This window comes from Caretta caretta, chromosome 12 (assembly GCF_965140235.1).
Source record: "Caretta caretta isolate rCarCar2 chromosome 12, rCarCar1.hap1, whole genome shotgun sequence".
Lineage (NCBI taxonomy): Eukaryota > Metazoa > Chordata > Testudines > Cheloniidae > Caretta > Caretta caretta.
In genome coordinates this window covers 20,969,535-20,996,432 of record NC_134217.1, presented here as the reverse complement: position 1 = coordinate 20,996,432, position 26,898 = coordinate 20,969,535, and the positions used below count along the sequence as shown (strand labels likewise).

The 26,898-nt window shown below is 45.5% G+C and overlaps 1 protein-coding gene across 2 annotated transcripts in view; it reads right to left on the bottom strand.

Annotated features, from left to right (window-relative positions):
• VSTM2B (V-set and transmembrane domain containing 2B) overlaps window positions 1-17,910 on the bottom strand; it is a 33,688-nt gene extending 15,778 nt beyond the window's left edge. The window contains exons 1-4 of one of the 2 annotated variants that reach the window (XM_048816773.2): window positions 17,369-17,910; window positions 16,404-16,588; window positions 14,731-14,760; window positions 10,474-10,876 (exon numbers count right to left, since the gene is read on the bottom strand). In XM_048816773.2, the coding sequence (XP_048672730.2) occupies window positions 10,474-10,876; window positions 14,731-14,760; window positions 16,404-16,588; window positions 17,369-17,441 (691 nt within the window). In that variant the 5' untranslated portion in view covers window positions 17,442-17,910. The remainder of the gene's footprint in view (window positions 1-10,473; window positions 10,877-14,730; window positions 14,761-16,403; window positions 16,589-17,368) is intronic. The other variant, XM_048816774.2, reaches the window with a different exon arrangement.
• Window positions 17,911-26,898: the final 8,988 nt, after the last annotated feature.

Sequence of the window (26,898 nt, the reverse complement as noted above, 5' to 3'; positions counted from 1 at the left end):
CTTGTTTTTTCCTCCCCTCCCCCCCGACCTTCTTGTTAAACCCTGGATTTGTGCTGGAAATGGCCCACCTTGATTATCATACACATTGTAAGGAGAGTGGTCACTTTAGATAAGCTATTACCAGCAGGAGAATGGGGTGGGAGGAGGTATTTTGTCATGCTTTGTGTGTATATAAAAAGATCTTCGACATTTTCCACAGTATGCATCCGATGCAGTGAGCTGTAGCTCACGAAAGCTTATGCTCAAATAAATTGGTTAGTCTCTAAGGTGCCACAAGTACTCCTTTTCTTTTTGATTTAAAAATGAGATTTTGTATTAACAGTACATTTGGGGGGTTTTACTTGCCTTCTGGTTTTTAGAGTGCACTCGGGCCACATTTTCAAACTTTCCTCTGAAACCATGACAGCTAGAAACTATTTTTAAAGTGAAAGCCGGGATATTTATGTGTTCAGATGACTCTAGGAGCTGGACTTCAAGAGAAACACCAACTATTGTAAGGCTTACAACAAAACTGCAAAAGATGACAATTTAACTTCACTTTAGTAAGCTAGTAGTAAACACTATGCCCTGTATTAAGTGTTCACAGGAGTGGGGCCTTAGGTAGCAAACAAGGTTTTACCATTCATAGGTCCAACACTTGTCAGTGAAGTAGCTTTGACTTCACAGGAGAAATCCCTATATGTTGTTAATTGGCATTTAAATCTGGAAGTTTCTGAATTACTGAAGTCAATGTACTTTTACTTTGGGATTTTCCAGACAATAACTATCTCCCTTCCATAGGTCAAAGAATAAGTATTAGGTGTGTTAGCAGAGTACTTTACATGAATAAGACAGAGTGAGGTTCAGGAGCAGTCTTGAAATCTCAGGCCCCAGTCTACATGGGAAAAGTAAATATTTTAAGAGCTGCGAACCTCAGTCTCTAGGAAGAAGAGATCACCCTCCCTCTGTCTATACATACATACATTCATAAAAGTTTATGTGTGCACCTGTGCGCATGCACACACTTTCCATTGGTGAATCTGACAAAAAGGACAGCCACCATCCTCTTCTGGGTTAAAAGAAAGTAGCTGTAACACTTTCCATTGAGAGCTATGAAATACAATTTTTACAAAAACAGCCAACAAGACACTTGCTAGGGAAAAAGTGTAGGCAGAGGGATAACAGTGAATGCCATCTTTTTATGTGAAATGGAAAGAAGTAAAAACAAAAACAAAAAACCAATAGGATTCAGATTAGAAGCACTTGGAAGCACACTGCTTTTTTATATCTACAAGGCAAGTAAAATGTGTTTTAGTTAAACTAAGCTAGAGTATGTCTGAAAATTGACTAATATGATAGATATAAGATGGCATCAAATTAATTGTTAATCCTGTCACAATTAGTCTTGAGGTTAACACCTGTCATTAGCACATTCAAAAAGAACATTCTGCTTCATACCACTAATCTATGCAAATATATGGGCAGGCCTCAGCAAGTTATTGTAACCACTTGACATCATAACTAAATTTCTTTTCTCCGACTGGGTCACAATAAGCTCTGTATTGCAAACACACCAGCTTTTCCACAGAACACAGTTGCTGTTCTGTCAAACTGCTCTACTTTCCTGTTAACACAATTGCCTCCCAACTGATGACAGCCTAGCAACACAAAATACTTGGTTGTTAACTGCTGTTGTGACAAATAATACTATTTTGCTGACACCCCCATTTTATTACTGACACATAGAATTGCTTTGCCATTATCTAATTTTAACAACACATAGTAAATAGCAGTTGTGAACCTGTCACAATACTCACTGCTTTAAAAGAGCTAAATTAAAACCTATAATGAAGCCATCTTATTACTAACACAGTCCTCTCAGACTGGTAAGTAAAGACAAACTACTGTCTTTATAGGACTATTATCAGACTCATTTTCTAGCAAATGCTGTCATACTTTTGCTTTTTAACTACAAACCCCACTATAATAATCCTCTTTATAACTAGGTTTGGTTATTGCATTCTTGGCTCCCAATGCTGGTGTTATAAAAGTATTTTAAGTGTACTACTTTAAAGATTAGGGGAATACAATACTAAATATTACAATACAATCCACCCCGTAAAAATGAATACATTAACGCTATACCAGTATACTGGAGTCCTCAACTATCTATTACCAGCTTCTCTTGCAAGAAGTACTGATTGTGAACAACTTCTACACATTAGAGACTGATTTTGCAAAACAATCACCGGACATGTACCTTCAAAATTTGCAAAGTGTTCTTGTTTGCATGCACAGAAACCATATGCTGGGGTACACAGACAGACATTTAGGCACATAGTTTTCGACCTCCAAATGACCATTTTTCACTCATAAATGGATACATGGGCAAGCAGTATTGATGCAAATGCAATTTAGAAAGCTCTTTGAAAATGTAGTCCACAATAGATAAGGCTCTCCAAACATTTAAAAAGAAACTGGAGCCCAGTTTCCATTGCTTTTCTAATACTTTTTCTTTATTACAATTTACACATACTTTAAAATATATAAATAAATGTCTAGCTTTCTTTGTTCTAGTCTGGCATAGGCTAGTATACTTTTGCATTGCAGGTGAGAGCTAATTAAATAAATAATATTTTTCACAATAATTAGCCTGGCCTAACTCGTTTGTGCTGAAGACATTGCAACAGAGTTCTTACTTTTGTCCAGTCTATGAACTAATCAATATCACATTACAAAAAAGCACTTGACCTCACTTGTCCCTACTGGAAACCAAGAGAATCCTTAATATGCCTAGCTTTTAAAACATTAGCGATGTGTATTTAATGAGAAATTCCTTTTGCACTTTTATCACTCAGTGACATTTAGGAGCTTATTCTGATTTCATTTATGCCCAGTGTATCTTGATATCGTACTTCATGTATAGGAAAAAGGCTATATGACCAAGATTTCATTTACATTGTGCAATGGCAATAGTCAGCCTCTTGGAATGTGGAGTGTGATCTCACTGAAAGCACCAGGTGCAGACACTGGGGAGCTGGGAGAGTGGGGAAACTGAGCCATATAAAAAGTTACAAGGTTTGCCTTTCCAAGTTACTGTATGAAAAACTGATGCATAAAGGTAAATTAGCTCCACTGGAAACTCTTTGGACTGACATGCATCAGACCAGCCCGAGCCTGACTAAACTCTAAAGCAGAGCTTTAGACCCAAGCTGTAGTTTTGTCCCCAGTTCCAGTCTCAAACTGAGCCCAAATCCAATCTGAACAAAGGGCTTCCAACAAACCACAACAAAGGGTTATCACAACAAATCTAAGTGCTTATAGCACTCTAACTTCCCTGCTCTGACAACACGCCTTCTGCAGTCCCCATAGCAGGCGCTAATGTCTTCTCACCTCAGTGGATTCTCTGATCCAAACTTTGTGGCTCCCCGGCCCATCCCAGCTCAAGGCCTGTCTACATATATGCACTCCCCTCCAATGGGGCTGGGAGTTCTGCATGCACAACGAGTACAGAATTAGGCGCTTTCATTGGCTATGTTATCTCAGAACATATGCTCCAACAGAGAAGGCACAAACAGGGATTTCTTTAGCATCAGCCAGAAAAGGCTTTTTTTTTTTTTGCACTCATTTGCTTCCCTACTATGAACAATCCATCTCTGCATTCAGGCTCGAGTTTTGCAGTGTACTTCCGAGCATTTCAAGCATAATGAAGAATAGCTTTTTGTTCCACATTCTTATCTTTGTTTATTTTATTTAAAGGCTTCTGCTTCAGAACTTTGTGACTAAAGATCAAGCAAATAAAAGGGAATTCTGAAGCTCCTATTTGTAATCTATGTTCAAAGCACAGGTTCATCTAAAATCTGCCCCAAAGCCAGTACATAGGCACATATTTGGGGCAATCCATAAATTATGGGACACATTTTTGGTGATTACCCCCTTGTAACACTGAAACATGCAAAACGAAGGACCTACCTACCCCATAATGTGTTACATAGCTTACGGGCAGCCCCTTTTAGACATTCTTTACAAGACTGTTGTGCAGACAATGCAACCGACTTGTCTTTCAGGAGATAAATATGTAGATTATATGTGTCTGTCACTTAATCAGAGTGTAAGGTTTGTCTTGTTAAGGCAGTGGACTGAAATTCAGGAAGCATGGGTTCAATTTCTAGCTATGCCACAGCTTGGGCAAATCACTTGATCTTTACTCCCTTCCACCTTTTGTCGGCCTTGTCTATTTAGACTGTACACTCTTTGGGGCAGGGACTTTCTTGTACTGTACAGTTTTATTGACAAATGTAGAATCCCTAGATAATGGGGCCGTGATACACATAGGACCACTAAATGCTACTTCAGTACAATAAAGTCAAACACAGATGCACGTCTGAAAACTTTAATGCTCTGCATGTTGTTATACTTGTTCAGCCTGATTTTATTTGACAGTTCTAGTTTAACTTTTATTTTTTAAATTGAGTTTAATTTTGGTTTTCTTTGTATTTTGGGGCTCATACAGATGACCCCCAAGTATTACAACATGGCTATTACCAAAGGTAATCTTAGTAGTAGGGCTTGCCTTACTTACAGCCTAAGTAACAATTTCCATATTGATTTAAATACTTTAGATAATCCACCTTTATGGCAGGCAAGCAATAATCTCTCTAAATCTCATTAGATCACAGCTCTGTTGTTTTATATATTAGTTTAAATATTACAGATAATCTTCTATTTGACACGCTAATATTTGACATATTATGCAACAATTTTACAACAACGTTGGATTTGTTCTCTTCTATCTTTACAAAGCTGATCAGAAGTTTGCACTACATGCTATTTCGAACTACAGGCCAGTGATGCTGGAAGTAGGGAAGCTTGGGGTGCTACCACACCCCTCTTGCTTGAAGTAGTAATACCAAATACATGGTTTCCACCATTAGCACCCCCACTCTAAACATTGTTCCAGCACCCCTGCTACAGCCTACAGGCCCCATAGTATGGATTTCCCATTTAGATCTGGGTCTGTCAAATGGAACTACGTATCCTTTAGAAAATGTCTATAACAGCCACATCTAATCCACTTTAAAATCAATTAGAAGATAAAAAGGACCACGTTTTTGTCCTTGAATGCCTGCATGGGACTCCCACTGAAGAGCCCTGCAAGCACATTTGAGGGCAGCAATTGACCCTATAATTAAAACTGCTGGAGTATCGTACACAGGAAGCCCTATACCACTACACTGAAACTACTGGGAAAACTCTTTTTGCACTGGGAACAGGAGGAGTCCCAAATTATCCAGCAAACAGTAGTCCATATCATGTCGTCAATTTTTACACCGAACAGCCCACTGAAATAAACAGGAGCTCGTCTTAAAAACTGATGGCAACTATATACCCTGTGTTTGGGACCATTTCTGCTTTTATTTAATGACAAAACCCCACATAATATATGAGGAGTAGGATTAGGTCTTTTATAACTAGAAATGCTTTGGGGCTTATGGCATTACAAACATTCTACTAATGATGCTGTGCACATTTTTAAAGTGCAAATAACTGGGCATACATGATTTATATAGTGCCATCAGTGTGTTTTACAAAACCCAGAACAACATAAGACGGAGTGTAATTTTTCTAAACGGAATAGATATGTGGGACAGATAGTTAATGCTACAATGGAAGGATTGACTTCTGCCACTCAACTGTCACACTTTGCATTTCCTTTAATAAAGGGCAATATTCCCACAGAGCCAACCGTGACCACGCATGTTTTTCTTGTTTTAAAATATTTTCTACAATAGGTACTGTATTATTTATGGTAAATGGACTACTTTCCATCAAAATCCATTCAGTATGTTTGGTCAATAACATTTTATTTAAGAAGCATGTATTGATAATTAATTATTGCTTTACAGGTTATTAATATGGGCCCAGTAATGGGAACCCTTACTTAGATGAGTAGTTGCATGAAAGCCCATGGATCCACTCGGGCAATAGGGTTTGCAAGGCAGTGACCTATATTACCACTTTTAACAGATGTCTTATTGAGTTCATATTTAGTGGGATTTGCTCCCTTCCCTGTGCAGTTTCCTTTTATTCAGTTCACACCTTTCTTGATGGTCTGTACACTTCCTCTACTGCCTCTTGATGCTTCTACCATGTTATGCCATATCCTCACCTGCTGTCTTACCCATTAAGGGTCCCAATCTCGCATTCTCCAATAAATTGGGATTACTACTATGCTAACAAGATATCCCACAGCACACTGAATGCTGAACAGACTGGAGCGCCAGAAAGGCAAGTGTGTAGTTGGACAAGAAGGTAGTAGGGGCACAGTGAGAAGGCTTCCCAAACAAAAAGATATGCACAGCCCTTCTGGATGCATTGCCTATTGCATCACTCACCAGCTTCAGATCTAGAGCTGTGTAGAAATGAGGTGGCAAGGTCATAGTGTAAAACTTTACATACCCTCTCGCTAACTTTGGGTTTAGCTATTCATTTTGGAATTTAGCTCAGGCAGGAATGCAGGCAAATAGATCTCCAGTTACTGCTGCTCAGCTCCTACACCAACAATCAATGGTACCTAGAGCATTTGTACTTCTGCATATGGAACAGCCCTTCTTTGTGGGATGCATACTCACTCTCCTCTTCTAGTTTCCCTTGTGAAAAGCTACCACATACCTTCAGTCAAATCTGCAGTGTGCATGGGGAGTTAGAGCCTAGCAACGTGAGTTGTCAGATGCTTTTCCCACTGGTGCTACAGATACCCTGTATTTCCACAGCTATTGACTCATACTGAGCCTCTGTAAGCCAGCACAGGATTTAGTGTCTTATGGGCTCATTCACCTCTGATTGTAGAGGTTTGACTTGGACTGTCAGCCCTATTCAGTGAAGAGCTAAACAAGAAACTGCCATGAGTGGGTCAACTCAAAATAAGGCTTCTTTTCTGAGAGCAAGACAAAGAAAGAGAAGCCATTATTTATGAAAAAAGCCTAACTACCTCAGTCAAAATATCTCCTAAACCCCAGCCATTAAAATATTAATTATTAGACGCCTTGCAGGGTGATGCTGACTGTTTCTTTCAACACATTTAAAGAGATGTTAGTGTTTGTGCAAGCGCATGTCCAAGTAAGAGCCCTAGAGTGAAGACTTTTCTATTTTTCCACAAAAATGGGCAAAACACTAGTACTGGTCATGTCACCTTCCCCTAAAGCACCTTGCCCCTGTGCCTTAGTTCTGAGAAGGAGGGACCGCTCCATTCAAATCTGCGTCTCTCTACAGCAAAAATGGCATCAGCTGCAACTGTAGTTTTTAGGATGCGGACACCAGTTCCCTAGAATCTGGACAGCAACCACCAGTTTGTTTCACAAAGGCCACCAAATGGCAATAACTTTCAGTCACTATCAATCTGGAATGCATTAGAAAGAGCAACTTGGTGGTCCAAATCTTCATGTTACTAATCCCTTGAGCGGTATAGTGGATCTCCTTCCCATACCGACATTTTATTATCAGAATAATTCTACGCTGATCCTACCTGTGCAAAACTATGGAAACGGTAACAGACCAAAGTAAAAATGACTCTTGAGTCAAGTGGAGGAAAAGCCCATTATCATCACAAGACACAAGCACAGAATATAAAACACAATGTATTATCTGCAGGTAGACACAAGTAATGGCTCCTGCACACCTTATTAAATAAGCACTATGACAACTAGCAACTACCCAAGCTCTACAGAACCACCTCAACTTTCTTCCTGAAAGGTAACCAACTTGTATGCCATTGTGTGGTAGTGTTCACTGATGCTAGCCTGTGCAAAGAGGATGTCACAACAGCAAATCTTGGTTTAGCCTATTTTGTAAGGGTGTCCAAATGGAGACTCTCCCTGACAGGACTACAAGATGCTTTTCTGCATTCCACCATCTTTCACTTGATTTAAATGAGCCCAGTATCTCCATATCTGGCTGCAGCAGTTGTGTTTTATTTTTGGAAATTAATCCAGTCTAGGAATGATGTAGCAGTGACACATCCCCTAACAACAGGCATGTAAAAATCAGGCTAGACAGCAATTTAGATAATCTAGGCAGCAGATCTTGCCCTAACAGACACTGCTAACGTGCTCTCTTGGCTGCACGCACTCATGCACATCTGTTAAGGCGGCACTGTGCCAATTACAGTTTGAGCAGACTGTTTTATCAGGGCTTATGAATTATGCAAGTGTTGACTTAGATGGGCAGGTTGCATAACAATACATATCCTAAATGAGACCTCCTTTATATAGCAAGACCCTTCCTTGTGTCAGTAATGAAACACTGGCATCACAAGACTTTTTAATCCTCCACATATCTGTTAAACTTAGATCAACAGGGGGAAGGGAAAGACGTGAAAACAACATGCAAAGCCAATTCTGGCTGCTAAAATGACAATCTACATGTTTAATGGAAAAGAATGGCTCACAGGTATTCTGTTGTTCTAGTGTAATTCCCTGGTGTCACTGTCAGCCATGGGAGTATCTACAACCAATAGTGCACACAAAAAGGTTTAAGACAGAACTTTTTCATTTGTCTTGAAAAGTCACTATTAGACAGATGGCATGCCATCCTCACTAGCCCAAGTGACTAGTCAACAAAACAGTACACAATACTCTTTCAGATGGTACAAAACAAAACCCAGATTTCACAGGATGATGATTGACTGTGCAAAGAATAGAGATAGGTAAAAATCACAGAAGACAGTTTATCTGTGAGCTACAGTTCCTGGATAGTAACAGCTGACATGCCTGGTTTCAATTATCTGATCCAAAGCCTGTAAATATTTGATGCAAGAGCGTAAATGGGAATAAAGAAAGGTGTATATTTCCATTTAAAGATGAGTCTCGCTCCAAAAGCCCACTCCTGTGAGGTAACCTCAATTCTTTTTCTGAGCATGCTCAACTATCCATATGTCATCTTCCATATATAGAGGCATGATTACTTGCTCTACATTATGTAAAAGATAGTGGCCAACACATGAACCAAACACAGCCAGAATAATGCTGAATATCTTGACAGTCTTCACAATGCAGAACAAAAAGGGCCAGATCCTGCTACCATTAAAGTAAATGGAATTTTACAACTGACCTCAATGGGAGCAGGATTGAGCCATAATACAGTAATAATTACTGTGATGAAAGAAATTAACTTAGCTTAGAAAGGCTTCTCAGGGTTTGCATTTACAAGTTTTGTTAAAAGAAATGGTAATATAATCACTTTGAATGCTAAAAGCTAAAATATAGAATCATTGTACAGCAGCTGACATTTAGCTTTCTTCTGTCCGAATTCTGCATACCGTTCTATGTGGGATCAAGGGCTTGCCCATAGAGGTCAACATGTAGCATTGAGGCTTTAAGACCTCTATAGAAAAATTGTAACAGTTTACTTTATGAATGTTGTTACCACTCAAAACCGAAACAAAAGAAAAAGCACAGATGTAGAAAATTACTTTGAAAATGTAACATTGTATAGTTTATACCTCCATAAAAAGCTCTGGTTTCTATCCTACTCCCAGTGGAGTTCCCCACAAAACACTCACTGACTTTAAAATAGTGCAGGATTGAGCCTTAAAAGTTGATCCTTTCAACACTTAAATATATAAATAAATTTACTCACATACTTAACTATTTGCAGAATTGGAACCTTAGTTTTTACTCCCTTAATTACCTTTCTTTCTACTGCTGGTCTGCACTAATATATTTTAATAAAGGCAACAATTTTAAACTATTTATAATGTTGCCATGACAGAGAATCTGAAGTGCTTTATTGCCACTTGGTCCATTCTACCACTCCCACATGTAAAGGTTGTATTAGGATATTAAATGGTCTGTCCTTCAATTCAGACACAATTGCCACCCCCATTTTAATCCATTACTTTCAATACAATTTATGTCTACTTTTATCTATGGAAAGATAGATCCATGATAAGCCTTTAAAGACAACTGAAACATCCATTGAAGTAAAAGGTAAATGTTTATTACATGTGCAATCGAAAAACAAAAACAAAAACCATCCATAGTGGAGGCCAGGAAACTCTCTGGTAGCTACAATGACTAGGCGGAAAGAATGTGCAATGGACTTTTTTCCCTTTACTAGCAGATACAATTTGCTGATACCAGTTGGAAAGGAAACCTATGTACTCCACAAACAAACAAACAAACCCTAATCCTCAAAATCCCCCATTTGCAACCCATTCCTCTAGGGCTCCCCACTAGAGGCCTGTTCTCTTAGCTCCCAAATCCCTTTTGCTTAGAGGATTTTGGCCGGGTGCCACGCTGACTCAGAAGGGGGGGAAGGGGCTGAGCCCGAAGAGCCTCCCAATACTACTAACACCCCTGGGCTCACTGTATGGCAGGGGCCCGTTGTTCCTCCCTGCAGAACACGGAGCCTCGCTCGGCGCCTTGCACCTCCGCCCGCGCCCCGCTGGGTGTCGCTGCGCTCCCACCGCGCTCCCCGAGCCCGCAGGGCACCTACCTGATCCGTGCTGCTGGCGGAGGATGGCGGCCTTGCCGGGAGGCGGCGAGGCCGAGGAGGACGCCGCGGTGGTGGAAGCGGCAGGCGAGGAGGCGGCCCCGGCCCCGGCCCCGGCCCCCTGGGGCGGCAGCAGGCGCTTCTCCAGGCCGGGCTCGGCGGTGGCCCTGCCGGCCGGGCTGTACCTGCGCGGCCCGCTGCTCTGGATGTGCGACACCGCCTCGGCCGCCTGCATGTCGGGCGGGGCGAAGCGCGACAGGACCCGCATCAGTGCCTGGGCTTTGTGCTCCTGGGTCTCGTCGTCGCTGTAGTCCGACACCCGGCACTCGTACACGCCCTCGTCCTGCCGCCGCACGCCGGACAGCCGCAGCCGGTGCGAGATGTCATTGCCCTGGACCCGCACCGTCTGCAAGAGACCACAGCCCGCGGCCGGTCACTGCCCCGCGCAGCCCCGCCGGCGCTCAGCAGCCTGCCCCGGTGCCAGGGCCCTCCCCCGAGCCTGCCCCAGGGCGCCTCCCCTCCGATCTCCTCCCCCAGTGCACCTGCCCCCGGCCCCAGTGCGCCTCCCCTCCGATCTCCTCCCCGAGCCTGCCCCAATGCACGCCCCACCCCCCAGCCTACCTCAATGCATCTCCCCTCCGATCTCCTCCCCGAGCCTGCCCCAGTGCACGCCCCACCCCCCAGCCTACCTCAATGCACCTCCCCGAGCCTGCCCCAGTGCACGCCCCACCCCCCAGCCTACCTCAATGCACCTCCCCCAATCTCCTCCCCGAGCCTGCCCCAATGCACCTGCCTCCGGCCCCAGTGCACTTCCCTTCGATCTCTTCCCCGAGTCTGCCCCAATGCACCTCCCCTCCGATCTCCCCCCCCCGAGCCTGCCCCAATGCACCTCCCCTCCGAGCCTACCCCAATGCACCTGCCCCCGGCCCCAGTGCACCTCCCCTCCGATCTCCTCCCCCAGCCTGCCCCAATGCACGCCCCACCCCCCAGCCTACCTCAATGCACCTCCCCTCCGATCTCCTCCCCGAGCCTGCCCCAATGCACCTGCCTCCGGCCCCAGTGCACTTCCCTTCGATCTCTTCCCCGAGCCTGCCCCAATGCACCTCCCCCCCGAGCCTGCCCCAATGCACCTGCCCCCGGCCCCAGTGCACCTCCCCTCCGATCTCCTCCCCGAGCCTGCCCCAGTGCAGCTCGCCTCTGATCTCCTCCCCGAGCGTGCCCCAATGCACCTGCCCCCGGCCCCAGTGCACTTCCCCTCTGATCTCCTCTCCAAGCCTGCCCCAATGCACCTCCCCTCCGAGCTCCTCCCCGAGCCTGCCCCAGTGCGCCTCCCCTCCGATCTCCTCCCCCAGCCTGCCCCAGTGCACCTGCCCCCGGCCGCAGTGCACCTCCCCTCCGATCTCCTCCCCGAGCCTGCCCCAATGCACGCCCCAACCCCCAGCCTACTTCAATGCACTTCCCCCAATCTCCTCCCCGAGCGTGCCCCAATGCACCTGCCCCCGGCCCCAGTGCACTTCCCCTCTGATCTCCTCCCCAAGCCTGCCCCAATGCACTCCCCTTCGAGCTCCTCCCCGAGCCTGCCCCAGTGCACCTCCCCTCCGATCTCCTCCCCCAGCCTGCCCCAGTGCACCTGCCCCCGGCCGCAGTGCACCTCCCCTCCGATCTCCTCCCCTTGCCTGCCCCAATGCACGCCCTAACCACCAGCCTACTTCAATGCACTTCCCCCAATCTCCTCCCCGAGCCTGCCCCAGTGCATCTGCCTCCGGCCCCAGTGCACCTCCCCTCCGATCTCCTCCCCGAGCCTGCCCCAATGCACCTCCCGTCTGATCTCTTCCCCGAGCCTGCCCCAATGCACCTCTCCTCTGATCTCCCCCCCGAGCCTACCCCAATGCACCTGCCCCCGGCCCCAGTGCACCCCCCTCCGATCTCCTCCCCGAGCCTGCCCCAGTGCGCCTCCCCTCCGATTCTCCTCCCCGAGCCTGCCCCAGTGCAGCTCGCCTCTGATCTCCTCCCCGAGCCTGCCCCAATGCACCTGCCCCCGGCCCCAGTGCACTTCCCCTCTGATCTCCTCCCCGAGCCTGCCCCAGTGCACCTCCCCTCTGATCTCCTCCCCGAGCCTGCCCCAATGCACCTCCCCGCCGATCTCCTCCCCTTGCCTGCCCCAATGCAGGCCCCACCCCCCAGCCTACCTCAATGCACCTCCCCCAATCTCCTCCCCGAGCCTGCCCCAATGCACCTCCCCCCTTATCGCCTCCCTGAGACTGCCCCAGTGCTCCTCCCTCTGCCCCCAAACCTGCCCCAATGCACCTCCTCCCAATCTCCTCCCCGAGCCTGCCCCAATGCACCTTTCCCTGCCCCCGAGCCTGCCCCAATGCACCTCCCCCAGGCACCCAGCTTGCCCCAATGCACCTCCCTCAATCTCCTCCCCGAGCCTGCCCCAATGCACCTCCCATCTGATCTCCTCCTGGAGCCTGCCGCAGTGTATCTACCTCTGCCCCGGAGCCTACCCCAATGCACCTCCCCGATCTCCTCCCCCAGTCTGCTCCAATGCACCTTTCCCTCTTGCCCCAGCCCCAAGCCTGCTCCTCCCAGAAATTAATGCACCTCCTCTCCAGCCAGCGTCATCACCTCTAAGAATTTGGAGGATCTCCCCTCCAATAAGCAAACACGTAGCATCTGAGACCACCCCAGCTGCTCTCCAAAATCAAATCTCTCTCCTTCTGTAATCCAACCTTCCAGCTCCTCCTTAAAATAAATGACTCCCTCTCCCAAATTACCAAGTCACTGAACCTATCCCAGCCCTTCCAAAATTAAATGCAGTAAATGATGCATAACTCTAGTCAAGCACCAAACTACGGAATCCACCACTTCCGAACAACGACTCAACAGTGCACCCACCCATGGCACTCATACACCCTGAGCTCCGAAAGTAAATGCACCTCCCCTCCCAGAAATCAAACACAACCATTGCTCCTACCCCATTATCTTCCATAAATACTGTAAGCACTGCATTTCCCCCATCAAAGTCCAAAACCCAGCCACCAATTCCAGTTCTTCTTTTCCAAACTGAATGCACCTCTTCACAGCACTCAAATCACCAGCCACTAATCCTGTCCCTCCCTCTTCCCAAGGTTCATACATTAAACGTGTCATCTTCTTTCTACATTTATTGTTAAAAAGCCACTAATCCTGCCCTCATCCCCTTCCAAAACTGAAGGCATCTCCCATCTAAAACCAACAGTCAGCCACTAATCCTCCAATTGCCTTTCTAAAAATAAATCTGAGTAGTAATCTTCCCCCAAAATGAAACACAGCCACTTAATCCTCCCAACTCCAACACCTCACTTGCTAAAAACAATGCATTTCCTCTCTCTTACCCCCTACAAAGTGGAACATAAACCACGCAGCCACTAACCTTCCCCTCCCTTCTAAAAATACAGGCATTAACTAAGGCATCTCTCCCTACCCCCAATCCAACACAAAATACCCAAATACCTTCATATGTAATGGCCAGACTGCCCACACCATCCCGAAGTCTGACACTCTAGCCATTACCTAGTGCCTTCTACCCTCAGATATCCCCATTATAAACACAGGATGAAGGATCAAATTCTGCTGGCTTTACTGATTGCCTTTAATTTCAGTGGGACTATTAGCCTGAGTGAATTAAAGATCTCATCCTATCTCTACTCCTAACTGCAGGGTTTAATCTCTGCAAGATTCTCCATACCTTCCCTAGCACGCTTTTCTTACTTCCACTAGCCTGCACAGATGGACATAGAAAAGTGATAGTGATGGGATTAAAACCAAACAAATAAATGGGCCTGCCCATGCTCCCAGTGAAATCAGTGACTGGATCGGGCCCCAAATCAACAACACTTGGATATAATGTGCTATAAAGAAATTTGACCTTGCTGGGGGGAGTGGGTTTTCAGTAGTGGAGGCAGCCACATGAAAAGTAGAATTATCACTTGACCGGACCTCCAGTACTTTCCAGGTGAGATCAAAGAAGAGGAGAAAAAACAAATACCTCTTGCCTGGATTTGCAAGTAAAAAACTCCACAGTTAAAATAGCAACAGATGGTAACATTTTGATGGCGATATGGCACACCAAGGAGAGGAAGATATGCACATGCCCACCGTGCTCCGCCATTTCTGTTGCTCTAGAGGGTTAAACTGGCTGAAATCGTGTGTTGGGGTGTTACAAAACCAGCATGGACATACAGAAATTGTGCATCACTCTGTTTGATCTGCACTTACGCTGATTTTAGTTGCATCCTTATTTGTTACCTAAAAAAGCAGAGAAGGAAACATGTTAGACTAGACTCCTAAAGCATATTAACATTATTATAAGCACCTAAGTCCCCAGCTAAACAGAGGTAGGGCAGACAGATCTTCAGTGCAACTTTCATAACTTGAACTGATTGTGTGTGACTATGGGGAGAATTTGGATTTGATTTAATCAGTTGGGCTCAAGGAACAGGATTGCTTTGGAAAAATGTAAGTGGGCTTACTGGATGCCTGTAGTAAAAGTTGCTAAGGGATATATGTCTGCAGAAGAATATTTGCTCCTTGTATAAACGGAGCAATGGTAATTGTAAAAAGACCAATTACATTTGAAATAGCTATTTTAGACAGGAGTGGTTGTTTTCTATGGTAGTGCAGAGCTGCGCATGGAAATGACTCGGGGAAGCCAGATTCTGAATTGCTTTAGTGCAGGGATGAAGTCCCTAAACAGCACAAGATCAGATACAGCTCATCAGTTTTTGGATCGAATTATTTCCTTGTTACAATCAACTTCACTGTAAAAGGAAATGATGTTTCTGATCTCTCTAATGCGCCTCCCAAGGAGATAGTCATTTTCTGGGCATGCCCTGTCACCATTTATTGTAAAAGCAGCTCGCAGTTTTATATAAGGTTAAAGAAGACATTTAAATCCAAGCGATTTATTTCCCTCTCTGACAACAGACTTTACATTACAGCCAGACGGCATCACATTAGTTCGGAGTCTTTATGCTTTGCATCTATATTGGAGCCTTGCAGGAAAACAAGCCTGCCATATAGATAGGACCTGGTGTAGGCATGAGGGGCTCCTCAGGGAGGATCATCAGGCTTAATGGCTCTGTGGTAGGAAAAGGTCAGATGTTGTGTACTTTAGAAAGACACACCTTGGAACGCTTGCTCAAGACTTCTCCTCTGCTGTTTAACCTGGTTTATATACTGGGCAGCATTACGCTGCCAATACAGGGTGTTGCGCCAAGATCTGGGCTGCAGAATAAACTGGGTGATAGGGAAACGTAGCCTAGACATTAAGACTAGAGTCTATATTGAAGCCAAGAGGCCGACTGTGGGTTGAGACAGAATACACAAGATTTACCCTGCTTTCCTTAACGCCTGTTAATCACTTCATTTGAGTATGTAAATAGATCTGCAGAATTGTCCTGCAGGATCTCCAGCTAGGAGCCTCTCCTTCTCTCCTCCATCTGCTCTCGTTAATCATCTACAGAGAGGAGCTCATCTTGTTTCATCAACCGCTCCCGCGTTTGTTCGTAGTGATTTCCAGCTCGGTTCAGACTGGCTCAGTTTCGCAGTTGCCTCCTGTTTATCCCCGCTTTGTAATGTAATACAGTAAACCCGGTTAAAGCTTAACGATGGGGCTTGCAGTGAGACAGATATTTATCATTCTTGAACAACATGTTTACAATCCCCAACGTGCTGTCGGATTTTTGGGGGCCCATGATCACCAATTTCTAGTCTCTCCTCCACTCCCCCATTCCACGGGAGAGTTTAGGATACCAGGGGATAACTACCTACTTCACGGGATGTAAAAGGGGACGCTCCTGTCACCGGCAGTGTCTGTTAGCTTTATTTTAAGCACTCTCTGAGTATGTTGCACTTAATGAAATATGTATGTTTCCGTGGCACTTTGTTACCTTGCTTCTGCTGCCGGGGGCACTGATGGCTAATTCATGGGCAAGTTCTCTGGCTGGTTCTTTAAGGTACCACCACTGGATTTCCAAGGAGTAAGAGGTGGATCCGCTGGCCCGAAAAGCACAAGGCATCTCAATATCATCTCCCTCCCTAACAGTCACATCTTTGGGAACTTCAGTAAATGCAGCTGGGAGGAGAAGATAGAATTACAAGGGCTGGTTAACAGGAGAGATTAAGAGACAAAATCAGTCCGGTTCGTCGTAATCTGATCTGCTTTCACTCGAGGGCTAAACGCTGTCGGGTAAAAGAGCGTCCCGCCTTTCAGGGCTGAAGACCGAGCTCGGTTCTCCCTCCTCTCCTACCGGTGCATCCACGCCAGCCTGGGGAGTGTTTGAGAGTAAAGCGCCTCTCGGAAAAGGAGGAAACCGATGTTCAGATTCCCTGGGCCGAAAATCTGCCACACAAATCGACAGCCAACACCTCTGCACGTTTCAGATCGCTCTCCTCCAAACAGCCCGCTAGCGCTTGCAGCCCGGCGCAGGCAGGCTGCAGACCCTGCCGCGTGCCCTGTGCCTCCCGGCTTCAGAGAACTACCCCCCAGTGACCACCTGAATTGCCCTCGCCTCACCTCCTTTTCCTCTTCTGTATAACCCCCCCCACCACGTACGCTGCACAAACAGTAAAGTTCTTACAACACAAAGGTGCAAGCCCGTTACGTCTATTGCGCTCAACAGTGATCGGTGACAGGAACAAGGATTTGATTGATCGGATCTGATAATATAACACAGGTTGTTATCTGCTGGGAACAGAAGTAGAATAACGTTTTACCGAGTCAAACACACGGTCCCCCGAGCTCTTCCCGGCCACCTTAGACTTCGCCCCGCGCTCTTCTACCGGCTCCCTTTCTAACAAGCTGGGTTTGGGGTGGCGATTCGCTATGGGAAGATTGCGAAAGTTTGCGACTTACCGTTCACTATGAACAGCAGGGGTGCATTGAACATCAGGTAACAAAGGGCGCCGAACAGCCCTCGATTTCCCATTTCATATATGGAAACTTGAGGGTGGAGGGCAAGTCGAGAACTTAGCGCGACCACAACACAGCTAAGAAATCTGCAATCCCATTGCAAAGGGAAGCCGCGTCTCCGACACTAGTCCAGGGGTACGACTCTTTCCAAAAAAAAAAAAAAAAAGAAAGAAAAAAAGAAAAAAAAAAGCAAACAGCCACCAAGCTAACTTTTAAAAAATAAGTAAATCTGGAAGCAAGTATAACATCCACAGCCGGCTGATCAAAGGTGCTGCCGGGAGGAAGGGTAGTTCCTGAGGATGAAACGATCAGTCTTGTCCCGGGTATCTCCCCCCGCTGGATTCTACCCAACGCTAAGCGCGATTCAACTTCCTTGCGTTGAACAGGATTTTTTGCCGTCCAGAAGCAGGGGAAGGACCCTGAGCTCCGCTCCAAGACCCATCACAATGGCAAGTCTGGTCTCGGATTCTCAAGGAAGGTCTAAGGAGGCGGCAGGGGATTATTCGCTTCACTCGAAATCTGGGGAGCAATCGATACTTTCCTGTTTGTGGCCCCGGGTGGCTCTGCCGGCGATGGTGATGGCTCCAGCCGGGAGGCGCTTTGGCAGGTCCGGATCCGCCGTTTGCTTGTGGCGCGACGTGCGCTCCGGCCCGGGAACCAAACCACAGGCTTCCCCCCCGCCACTCTCACACCAACGCGCGGTTCGACCTATGAGAGGGAATTTCAGGATCTGACGTCCCCGCCTAATGCAGCCCCGAACACACAAAGCGCATTAGACCGCTGGGGTTGTGCTCCCTTCCCTGCAATCAAGCAGCGCAGCGAAAAGCGCCCTCAGTTTGTGCTGACAGTTTCCCCAAGAAGGCAGGACAAAACCCGGATCCCTTTGCCCGGCCCCCCACCCCTCCTCCCCAGAGCCTTCGGGTCCGGTTCCGCGCTTGGAGCGCGGGCGCCGGGCTCGGGCTGGGGGCTGCAGGATTCAATCCACCTCCCCCCGTCACTCCCACAGCGGCGCGTTTCCGATCGGCGCCGGGAGCCCCCCAGTGCGGAGCGACCCGAGCCGGGCAGCTCGCCTGTGACTAGCGGGCACGGCCGGGCCCCCAGAACAGCTGGACTTGACGTTAACAGCATCTGGATGGCTGTTCACCAGGCCGGCCAAGCTCCCTGCCCGGCCAGGATTAACACCCAGCCCGCCGCGAACGGCCGTGGGCAGGAATCACCCTCCGCCCCGGCGTGCAGCCGGTCTCTCTCCCCGGGCACCGCTGCTGGGCAGCCCGCAGCCTCCGCAACCCCCGGTCTCCCCCGCTTACCGGGGGCTCCCGCCGCCTCGCCCACTGCCGGCCCGGCGCGGCTGCTGCCCCATGGCGGGGAAAGCTCGGCGGGGCGAACAAGCAGCCGAAGCGCCCGGCGGAGCCAGCAGCTGTGACCCAGGCGGGTCCGGGGCGCACGGGCCGAGCGAGCGGCGCCCGACAGCGCTGCGGGGTCCCGGCGTCCGCACGGGTGCCGCGAGCAGGTGCCGCGCCCGGAGCCGGGGGCCGGGGAGACACAGGCTCGTTGATTCAGAGCAAGGCAGGTTTCCGGTTGGGCCCCCGGGCGGGAGGGGGTGTTTCCTGCCCTCATCTAGGGAGACAGACCCTCCCCGCGTCCGCCCCCTCCGGCGGCTGGCCTGGGCAGAGCTGCCGCCGGGCGCGGGGGGACCGCGGGTCCCGGGCGGCGCGGAGCCGCCCCTCGCCCCCTGCAGCAGCTGGGCCAAGCTGCCAACAGACTCGGCGGAGGGAGCGAGCCTCGCCTCGCCTCGCCTCCTCGGCCAGCTGCCCGGGACAGGGGCAGAGAAACGCCCCTGCCGCAAACCCAGCTAGGGGGTTACCCCCTGGGAAGTGAAATAACGATGGAGGGGCAAGGGACTGACCCGGAGACCCAGATCGGCGCGGGCGCTTCATTAACTCCGGGGCTGGCCGGGCAGCTCGCAGGGAACTAGTCCCAGCTGCTCTTCCCACAGCGCCGACCCACCGGCGTGTCACGAGTGTGCAAGTCTACAGAGCCCAGCCTCGGCGGAGGAGAATGACAGGATCAGAGTCTCGGGCTCTAGCCGACGCCGGATACTCATAATAAAGTGCAGGGCCAGAGTTTCTCTGGAATTAGTCGTGTTCTGGTTCATGCGATTCCCCGAGGAACTAGGAGGAGCGGGGGATGTGTTTGGAAGAGGGGTGAGTGATGGAAGACAAGGAATTCCACCCTCTACCTCTTCCCAGGCAGAGACTCTATTTGTCCCCTCCTCCTCTTCTCTGTAGTGCTGTGGGTTGTATAATTATTTTGCTAAAGAAATTATAACACACACCACTTACCTCAATCTGCTGCATTTTCCAGTGCTAGTCAACCTTATATGGTCATCCATACAAGTGCTATCATGCACAATCTTCATTAGAAAGCCCACTTCCAGGGAGCTTTTCAATTGGCACTGAAAATTTGCTACAAACTGAAATAGAAGGTGTTGGCAAAGCAATTACAGGAAAGCTTATTTCTTAGAGACATTAAACTTAAATTATTTAATCCTTCCTTGTTTATTAACTGAATAGATGACTATCCATCTATTGAGTTAATAAAAGTTACCTTAAATATTTTTATTTTGCATTTGCAGCCTCAAATTTTCAGCATTGGTACTAATCAATAAACTTCCATTTCCATGAAATGGTGGGAGACTGTGGCAAATAGCCTCAGAGTGCTCTCTCAATTCAACCACAACCATATCTTTGGATAATAAACACTTGGGGCCTGGAGTTTTTTACTTGAGGAGCCAGTTATAATTACTGAGTTAATGGGAGCATCCCCATGTTAATATTATACTGATATTTCTGATTAAATATTTGTCAGCCAGAAGTTTTCCCTCTGCTACCTGGATGACAAGAGAAGGCGAGGTGGCTACGGTTGCTGTGTGTGTGTGAGTTGTGAGGACAGTAGTCAACCAGTGCAAGGAACGATATAGAGGACACACTACTAACTCATAACTAACCAGTAGGGTTTTCTTAAAGCATGAAGCACCTTTGTATCTCTGTGATTGGCAGAGGCCATGGTGGTTTGAATACAGTTTAGTACCGCTACCTCTCTAATCTTTCATGGTGGGTTTGGTCAGAATGGGAAACTCCCAAGGAATATCTAGTTTCAGGGTGGCAGCCGTGCTAGTCTGTGTCCATAAAAAGAAAAGGAGTACTTGTGGCACCTTAGAGACTAACCAATTTATTTGAGCATGAGCTTCCGTGAGCTACAGCTCACTGCATCGGCTGCATAATATCTAGGTGCTGCAGAAAGCTGCTTTGGGAATTCAGCTGGCGGCACTCTTCCTTTTGTGTTAGCGATTAATCAATACTCAATAGTGGTTTGGTGCACTGTGCTGCTGAAGGTGTTGTCTTTCATATGAGAGGTGAAACTGATTGTCTGGGCACCTGTGCTCATTACAGGTGCCATGACTTTTTTTTGGAAAGAGCAAGGATCCACTCAAACTGTACCTCAGAAATTGCATTCTGTGTACTCAAATTTGCCCTGCATTTCCAGCTGGAAAGAATAATTTAAAAGCTGTGTGAAGTGACCACAAAAGGAACTGAAAAAAACCCTGGTCATCACTTTTAATAAAGGTGGAACAAGTTCAATATAGTCAATATATAAAAACAACAAGGAGTCCTTTGTGGCACCTTTGAGACGAACACATTTATTTGGTCTCTAAGGTACCACAAGGACTCTTCGTTGTTTTTGCTGATACAGACTAACACGGCTACCACTCTGAAATCTTTCAATATACAGGCTCTTTTAAGACAGAAGTTTGTCTGAAAAAGGTGATGCACACAAGGCTTCTTTTGCCAAAATTCCCACTGGTGCTACAGCTAGTTAATCTTCAGCCTTGGTAGCATGAGTGGGAGAGCTGCTATAGACAGGACTCCGTGGCTGGCAGGGTTTCAACCATGGTGCCATCTAACCCTGCTCAGAGCAGATCTTGAAGATAACAGTAGCTGACACCCGGCAGTGGCAGCCATCAGAGCTTTGTGTACCCTAGCTTCTACATTGTTGGTATCACTGATTCAATCATAGCAACTCTGAGAAAGTTGTTAGTACAAAAGCTTAGTGTATAGGAAGCTTCCTGCAGGCTTCACTGTATTCAGTTTCACTTCCTATTTCGTATCCTGTGTTCCACCTCAGCAGTGACTGCATTTCTGTGAGAGGGAATGTGACCTTTCAATAGCCTTTGGTCACCTCAGCGTGGATAGTGAGAAGCTTATTAGATGTTAAGTGTTGTGATGCTTGTAAGTTAACATAAAGCATCCTGAGATCCTTCGATATCAGATAATATATATTATTTTTATTTTATTATGCTTCATATATGCATATCGGCATGAGAGAAACACCAAATCATTAATTTAACTGACCCTTCCCAGTGAATCCGAAGTGTGACTCTATACGTTCATACATTTACAGCCCTGCAAACTGAATTTGTTTGGCTGGAGAATATCGATTATACAGGTAACATCAACATTTTTTATTCAATGTAGTTTCCTTGGCACTCTAACTATTACCACAGCTTTTTAAAGATTTTAGTCACTGACTAAAAGTAACTTTAAAATTACTTCATTGGAACAGCAATAAATTAATTTTGCACTGTTAGCACATTGTTCAACGTCCAAGCGTTTTCTTGGAGTGCTTGCTCCATGAGCGGAGTTGATTTCCTAGTTACCACCAGCTTTTCCATATTCAACAGATTTGTCCCTTCTTTAATAACACTGTTTTTAGTCATAGAATCATAGAATCTTAGGGTTGGAAGGTCATCTAGTCCAACCCCCTCAGGAGGTCATCTAGTCCAACCCCCTGCTCAAAGCAGGACCAATCCCAACTAAATCATCCCAGCCAGGGCTTTGTCAAGCCTCACCTTAAAAACCTCTAAGGAATGTAGAGGTAGGTCCCTAGGTAACCCATTTCAGTGCTTCACCACCCTCCTAGTGAAAAAGTTTTTCGTAATATCCAACCTAAACCTCTCCCACTGCAACTTGAGACCACTACTCCTTGTTCTGTCATCAGGTACGACTGAGAACAGTCTAGATTCATCAAGTCAATGCATTTTCATTTAAAATACAGATCATTTGTAGCATAGAGAGAAAAAGGTTCACAGGACTGGAACCTCTCTCTGGCAGACTTCAAAATAAAAACAAAAAGTTTCCGTGAGTAAAGGCTGCAGGGTTGGGCGTACACTGTGTGTTATAATCACATGGTAGTTTGGTATTTGTCTAAGCTATGTGGAGAGAGACATGGTTAAATAAGTGTGAGATGCACTTCCAAAATCTAATCTAATCTTGTTCTGAATTTCATTGAGTGACATCACTGTCCATCCATGTCTTCATTTAATCACTAGAGCAGTGCAGAAATTGGAATTTCTGTCCTGTGGGCTATTTCAGATTTCTGAAACTTCTTCCTTTCTGAATTGGTACAAAAAGTCAGATATACAAAATTTTCTGTGGAACAAACAATTTTGAAAAAATTCATTTTGGAAAAACTGAAACAGAATTTTTGGAAAATTTCTGAGCTGGCAAGTCAGTTTCCTGGCTGGTGTCAGCAAATTGGCTGGGTGGCTGGTGAACAGGTAGCCTGCCTGGTTACTGGATGGACAGTCCTGGAAACTGGACTGCCCATCAGTCTGCCTTTCCTTCAGCTGGCTGGCTCGTGGGCAGAATGGCAGGAAATCAAACCTGCCTGTCTGGTTTGTGCTGAAAGATTTGATGGACTCAACATGATCCCACATGTCTAACGTTATTAGTAGCAGACACAATTTGGAATGTCTTTTTGTATTGGTAGTGTCCCTTGGATTAAAAACAGCCCTCCAGGGATATCCTGTTTGTATCCCACCTGGCCAATCTGATTTTATATGTAACAACTGAGTGCTCTAGTTATGTTATCAATCCATACAATTAGAACAGGAAACGTGGACTCAAGTATCATTTTTCACAATTATTAATCTAGGGTAAGGATAAATCTCTTTATGCTTTGGTCTAATACTAAACAATAACAATACTATTATATACTTATTTGAGGCGCAAACATTTTATGCACATCACTGTGCTTCTATGGTGTTAACAAGTTTTGGCGTTAGCTATTGATTGGGCCCTGACACTAAATAGGCTTGCCAGAACCTGGAATCCATCATTTACCTGTGTATGTCTACAACACGCAGGCGATGAAAGCCTAGAATGCCATTCCTTGGAGCAAGAAGCCACAAACATATACTGCACATTTAGTCACAGATTCTTCAGTGGGATCCACGCAAACAAATCCCAGTGAAACCCTCTTACATGCTTAAAGTGAAGCATGTGTTTAGGTACTTTGCTCGATCAGGGCCCCATAGTACTTTCCATGTAAGGAATCACTTCGCAATTATTAGTTGAACCTCACAGTGCTCTTGACTGGTAGGTGAATATTAATATAAAGGTGACTATAATATAACTATTTTACCAGTAAATGGAAATGACTTGCTTTTATAGAAACATCCTATAGCATTTCCATAGAATTTTATTTTTTTTGAATCAACCATTAGATTTCAATAGAAAATTACATCACTGCTGTATAATTCTACAAGTGGTTCAAAAACATATAGAAAACAGTTTTGAGAATAATTTCTATAGGACCATATGAGACTTCAATTGGACCCTAGCGCTTTCATCCTTATTCTATGCTGATTAACACAAGCTGAGTATCTGGCCTTTTAAAAAGACATTTAGAATTATGAGGACGATTAATGTGAATTATTTGCCTTTGCTGATGCTAGACCATGTTTTATAGAAACCTAAGAAATCCCATAAAAGACACCAGTAATCTGTAGCTGATGACATTTAAGGTCATTTCTCCTCCTCCCACCCCACTTTTTAATAGCCAGCAACTCCATTATCTAAATATTCAAAATACTTTCAAATGACTGGCTCAGGAGGCTTGTGGTTTAACAGATCATTCTGCTGTTTGGTGTTAACTCACTAAAGAAAAAAAACATTGTAGGCCACCCTTTAAAAAAGGATAAAACTGTAAAGTTTTCCCCAGTTATTGCCCATGCCCAGAGCTTATATGGTGGTCACTTTTTTTGTCTTAATGTGAAATCCCGGATCCATCTGTCTCTGGGTTTGCCCATCCCTGTAATATCTCTTCTAATCTAATCCATCCTCACCCATCATTCTCCCAAAAGTCAGAAAGAGGTCCTGTTCCTTGGAGTCCCTTTCCTTTCTTAGATTTGTATTATGGGCTTTTTCTCATTAGAGACTCAAGTTTCCCCCCCCCCCACAATCAAGGGGACCTATTTTGCTGTTGCCAGAGAGATTAGTTTTCCAGGTGATTCCAAATAATGGTAATGGCAGCCCTGTTCATATATATCTCCCACCCCCTGATGTGAGAAAGACACTTGCAGACTACTCAGTCTCACTGTAGCTTAGACACAGGTTTCATAGGAAACTTTAGTGCTTGATGTTTGTCCTCAGGAATATAAATACTCTGATAGTGTATTTTAACAAGTTTCTGCAGGCTGTTATCTTTAGAAAATAGGTGAGGAGCAAAAAATAAGTATTGAATACAAACACCACCACCAAAAAAGTGATGCTAAAATGTTCACATCTTTGCTTCCAGCACTGTGACCTTCACTGTGGAGTTTATGCTTCACTGTAGCTCATAACAATAGACTGGCAACTGCCAGCATGGTTCTTTTTAAAATGTCAGTGGTTTAACATCAATCCAGGAGACTTTATTGCATTTTTCCTTCCCTCTCCCCACCAATGAGATTTCAATTCCAATCAAGCCAAAACCAAAGTGACAGGATATTTGTATTCCCATAAGAAGTTTGTAAAAGGTCATAAATGCAGCAAGTTCAAAGGGTCCACATGGTTTTCAATATACATGATTACTTTCTTATTTCCCATTAGCAAACAGTAGGCCACATTGTCTTGAAGCAATTTCAGGATTTAGAAAATAGGTGGAAATCTAACAAATTCTCCTAGCTACAATTGATTAGTCCTGTTTTGGCACAATGGGGTTAAAACAATGAGAAAACTATGATCTTACTGGGTTTATTTATGAACCATCTTCTCACTTTAGACAAATAAAATGTTCAGTGATAGGTTTTGTTTTACTTTACAAGGTGCTTAAGACAGAGCTTTCCTGCAGTTTGGTGAGATACATTTTTGCTTTATACAGTAAATGTATTTTTTATTGGCTTTCATTTCCATCTCTTTCTTGCCTGCTTTTTGCTAATAAATGTAAGATCTAAAGCTATAAGAGAAGATGTACACTTTAAGAGCTTGTGGAAGAAGAAGGCAACATATGCTTATCATGAGGCAATAGTAATGTGTCTTATAGTGCATCATGCTTTGCAAAAATATGCTAAATGCATAGAGGCAGCCAGATTTTAATGCTACTGCAGGACACATTGCCTGCAAGAGGTACTGGAACCCATATAACTAATAGGGACATATCTCTTTAAGAGATCTATGGGGGGGGGGGAGTGATAGGCATGAGTTGTGGCTGGGTCACTGTTGCTAGGCAGATGCACAATTAGCACTCACAGCCAGATGTTTCTGCAATTGGGTGTGGTAGTTTTGGGTAAACTGCACACGTTCCGTGATGCTGGACCCAGAAACCATGAGGGCAAGTAGTCAGTGCAGCTGCTTTACTCATGGCCACGTGCCCTCGGTGGGCTGGGAGCAGATGAGAAAAAGCAGGCTGTTTCCCCTAATTCGGAAGCATTTTGCTGCAGTTTTTTAAATCTGTACACTTAAACTGAGTGGTTGGTTAATTTGTTAGCGGACTAGCTAACTGAGCGATTTCAGCAGAGGAGGAGGAGGAAGAGTCTGCATGGATTCCAGATGAAGGTTTCTGCAAGCAAGAGGAGAGAAGCATAGCTGCAGTGCTTTTGACTCAGCAGACTGTATAGATTTTGGGGATCAAAGACTGTAACGGAGACGCAGATGAACTCAACCTAAGCCTCTAGGAACTCTGACTCACTTCTCACTCTGTTCCTGTGGGGACTGACCTGTTTAAATTTAATTTGTCTTCTTTGTTTATGTATGTGTAACTGTGAATATAATGTATGTGGATTATAACGTAGCCATGTTATGCTGAAGAAAGTAAGTTATTGTTATTTATTATGTTTCTTTATCATTAGAAGATCTTATAAAATTGGTACTTAAGGATTAAGTTCATTCCTTTTGTTCTTTTGGACTTGATTGTGAGGAGGTTGACCATGGGCAATCGACGCTGAAAATCCTTAATGACTGAATTCTTGATCTCCATGTGTAGTCCCACTGAACACTAAGCTAGAGAAAAATACTGCTAAAATTGCACAGCTTGAGGAGAATGTCTCTACAAGAATTTAAAAGTCACCTGCAATTGAAAACAAATTTATTTTGTGCCCCTTTTGTTTGTTTTCTCTGATGTGTGAAGATGCACAAAAGTACGTTTTGTTTTGT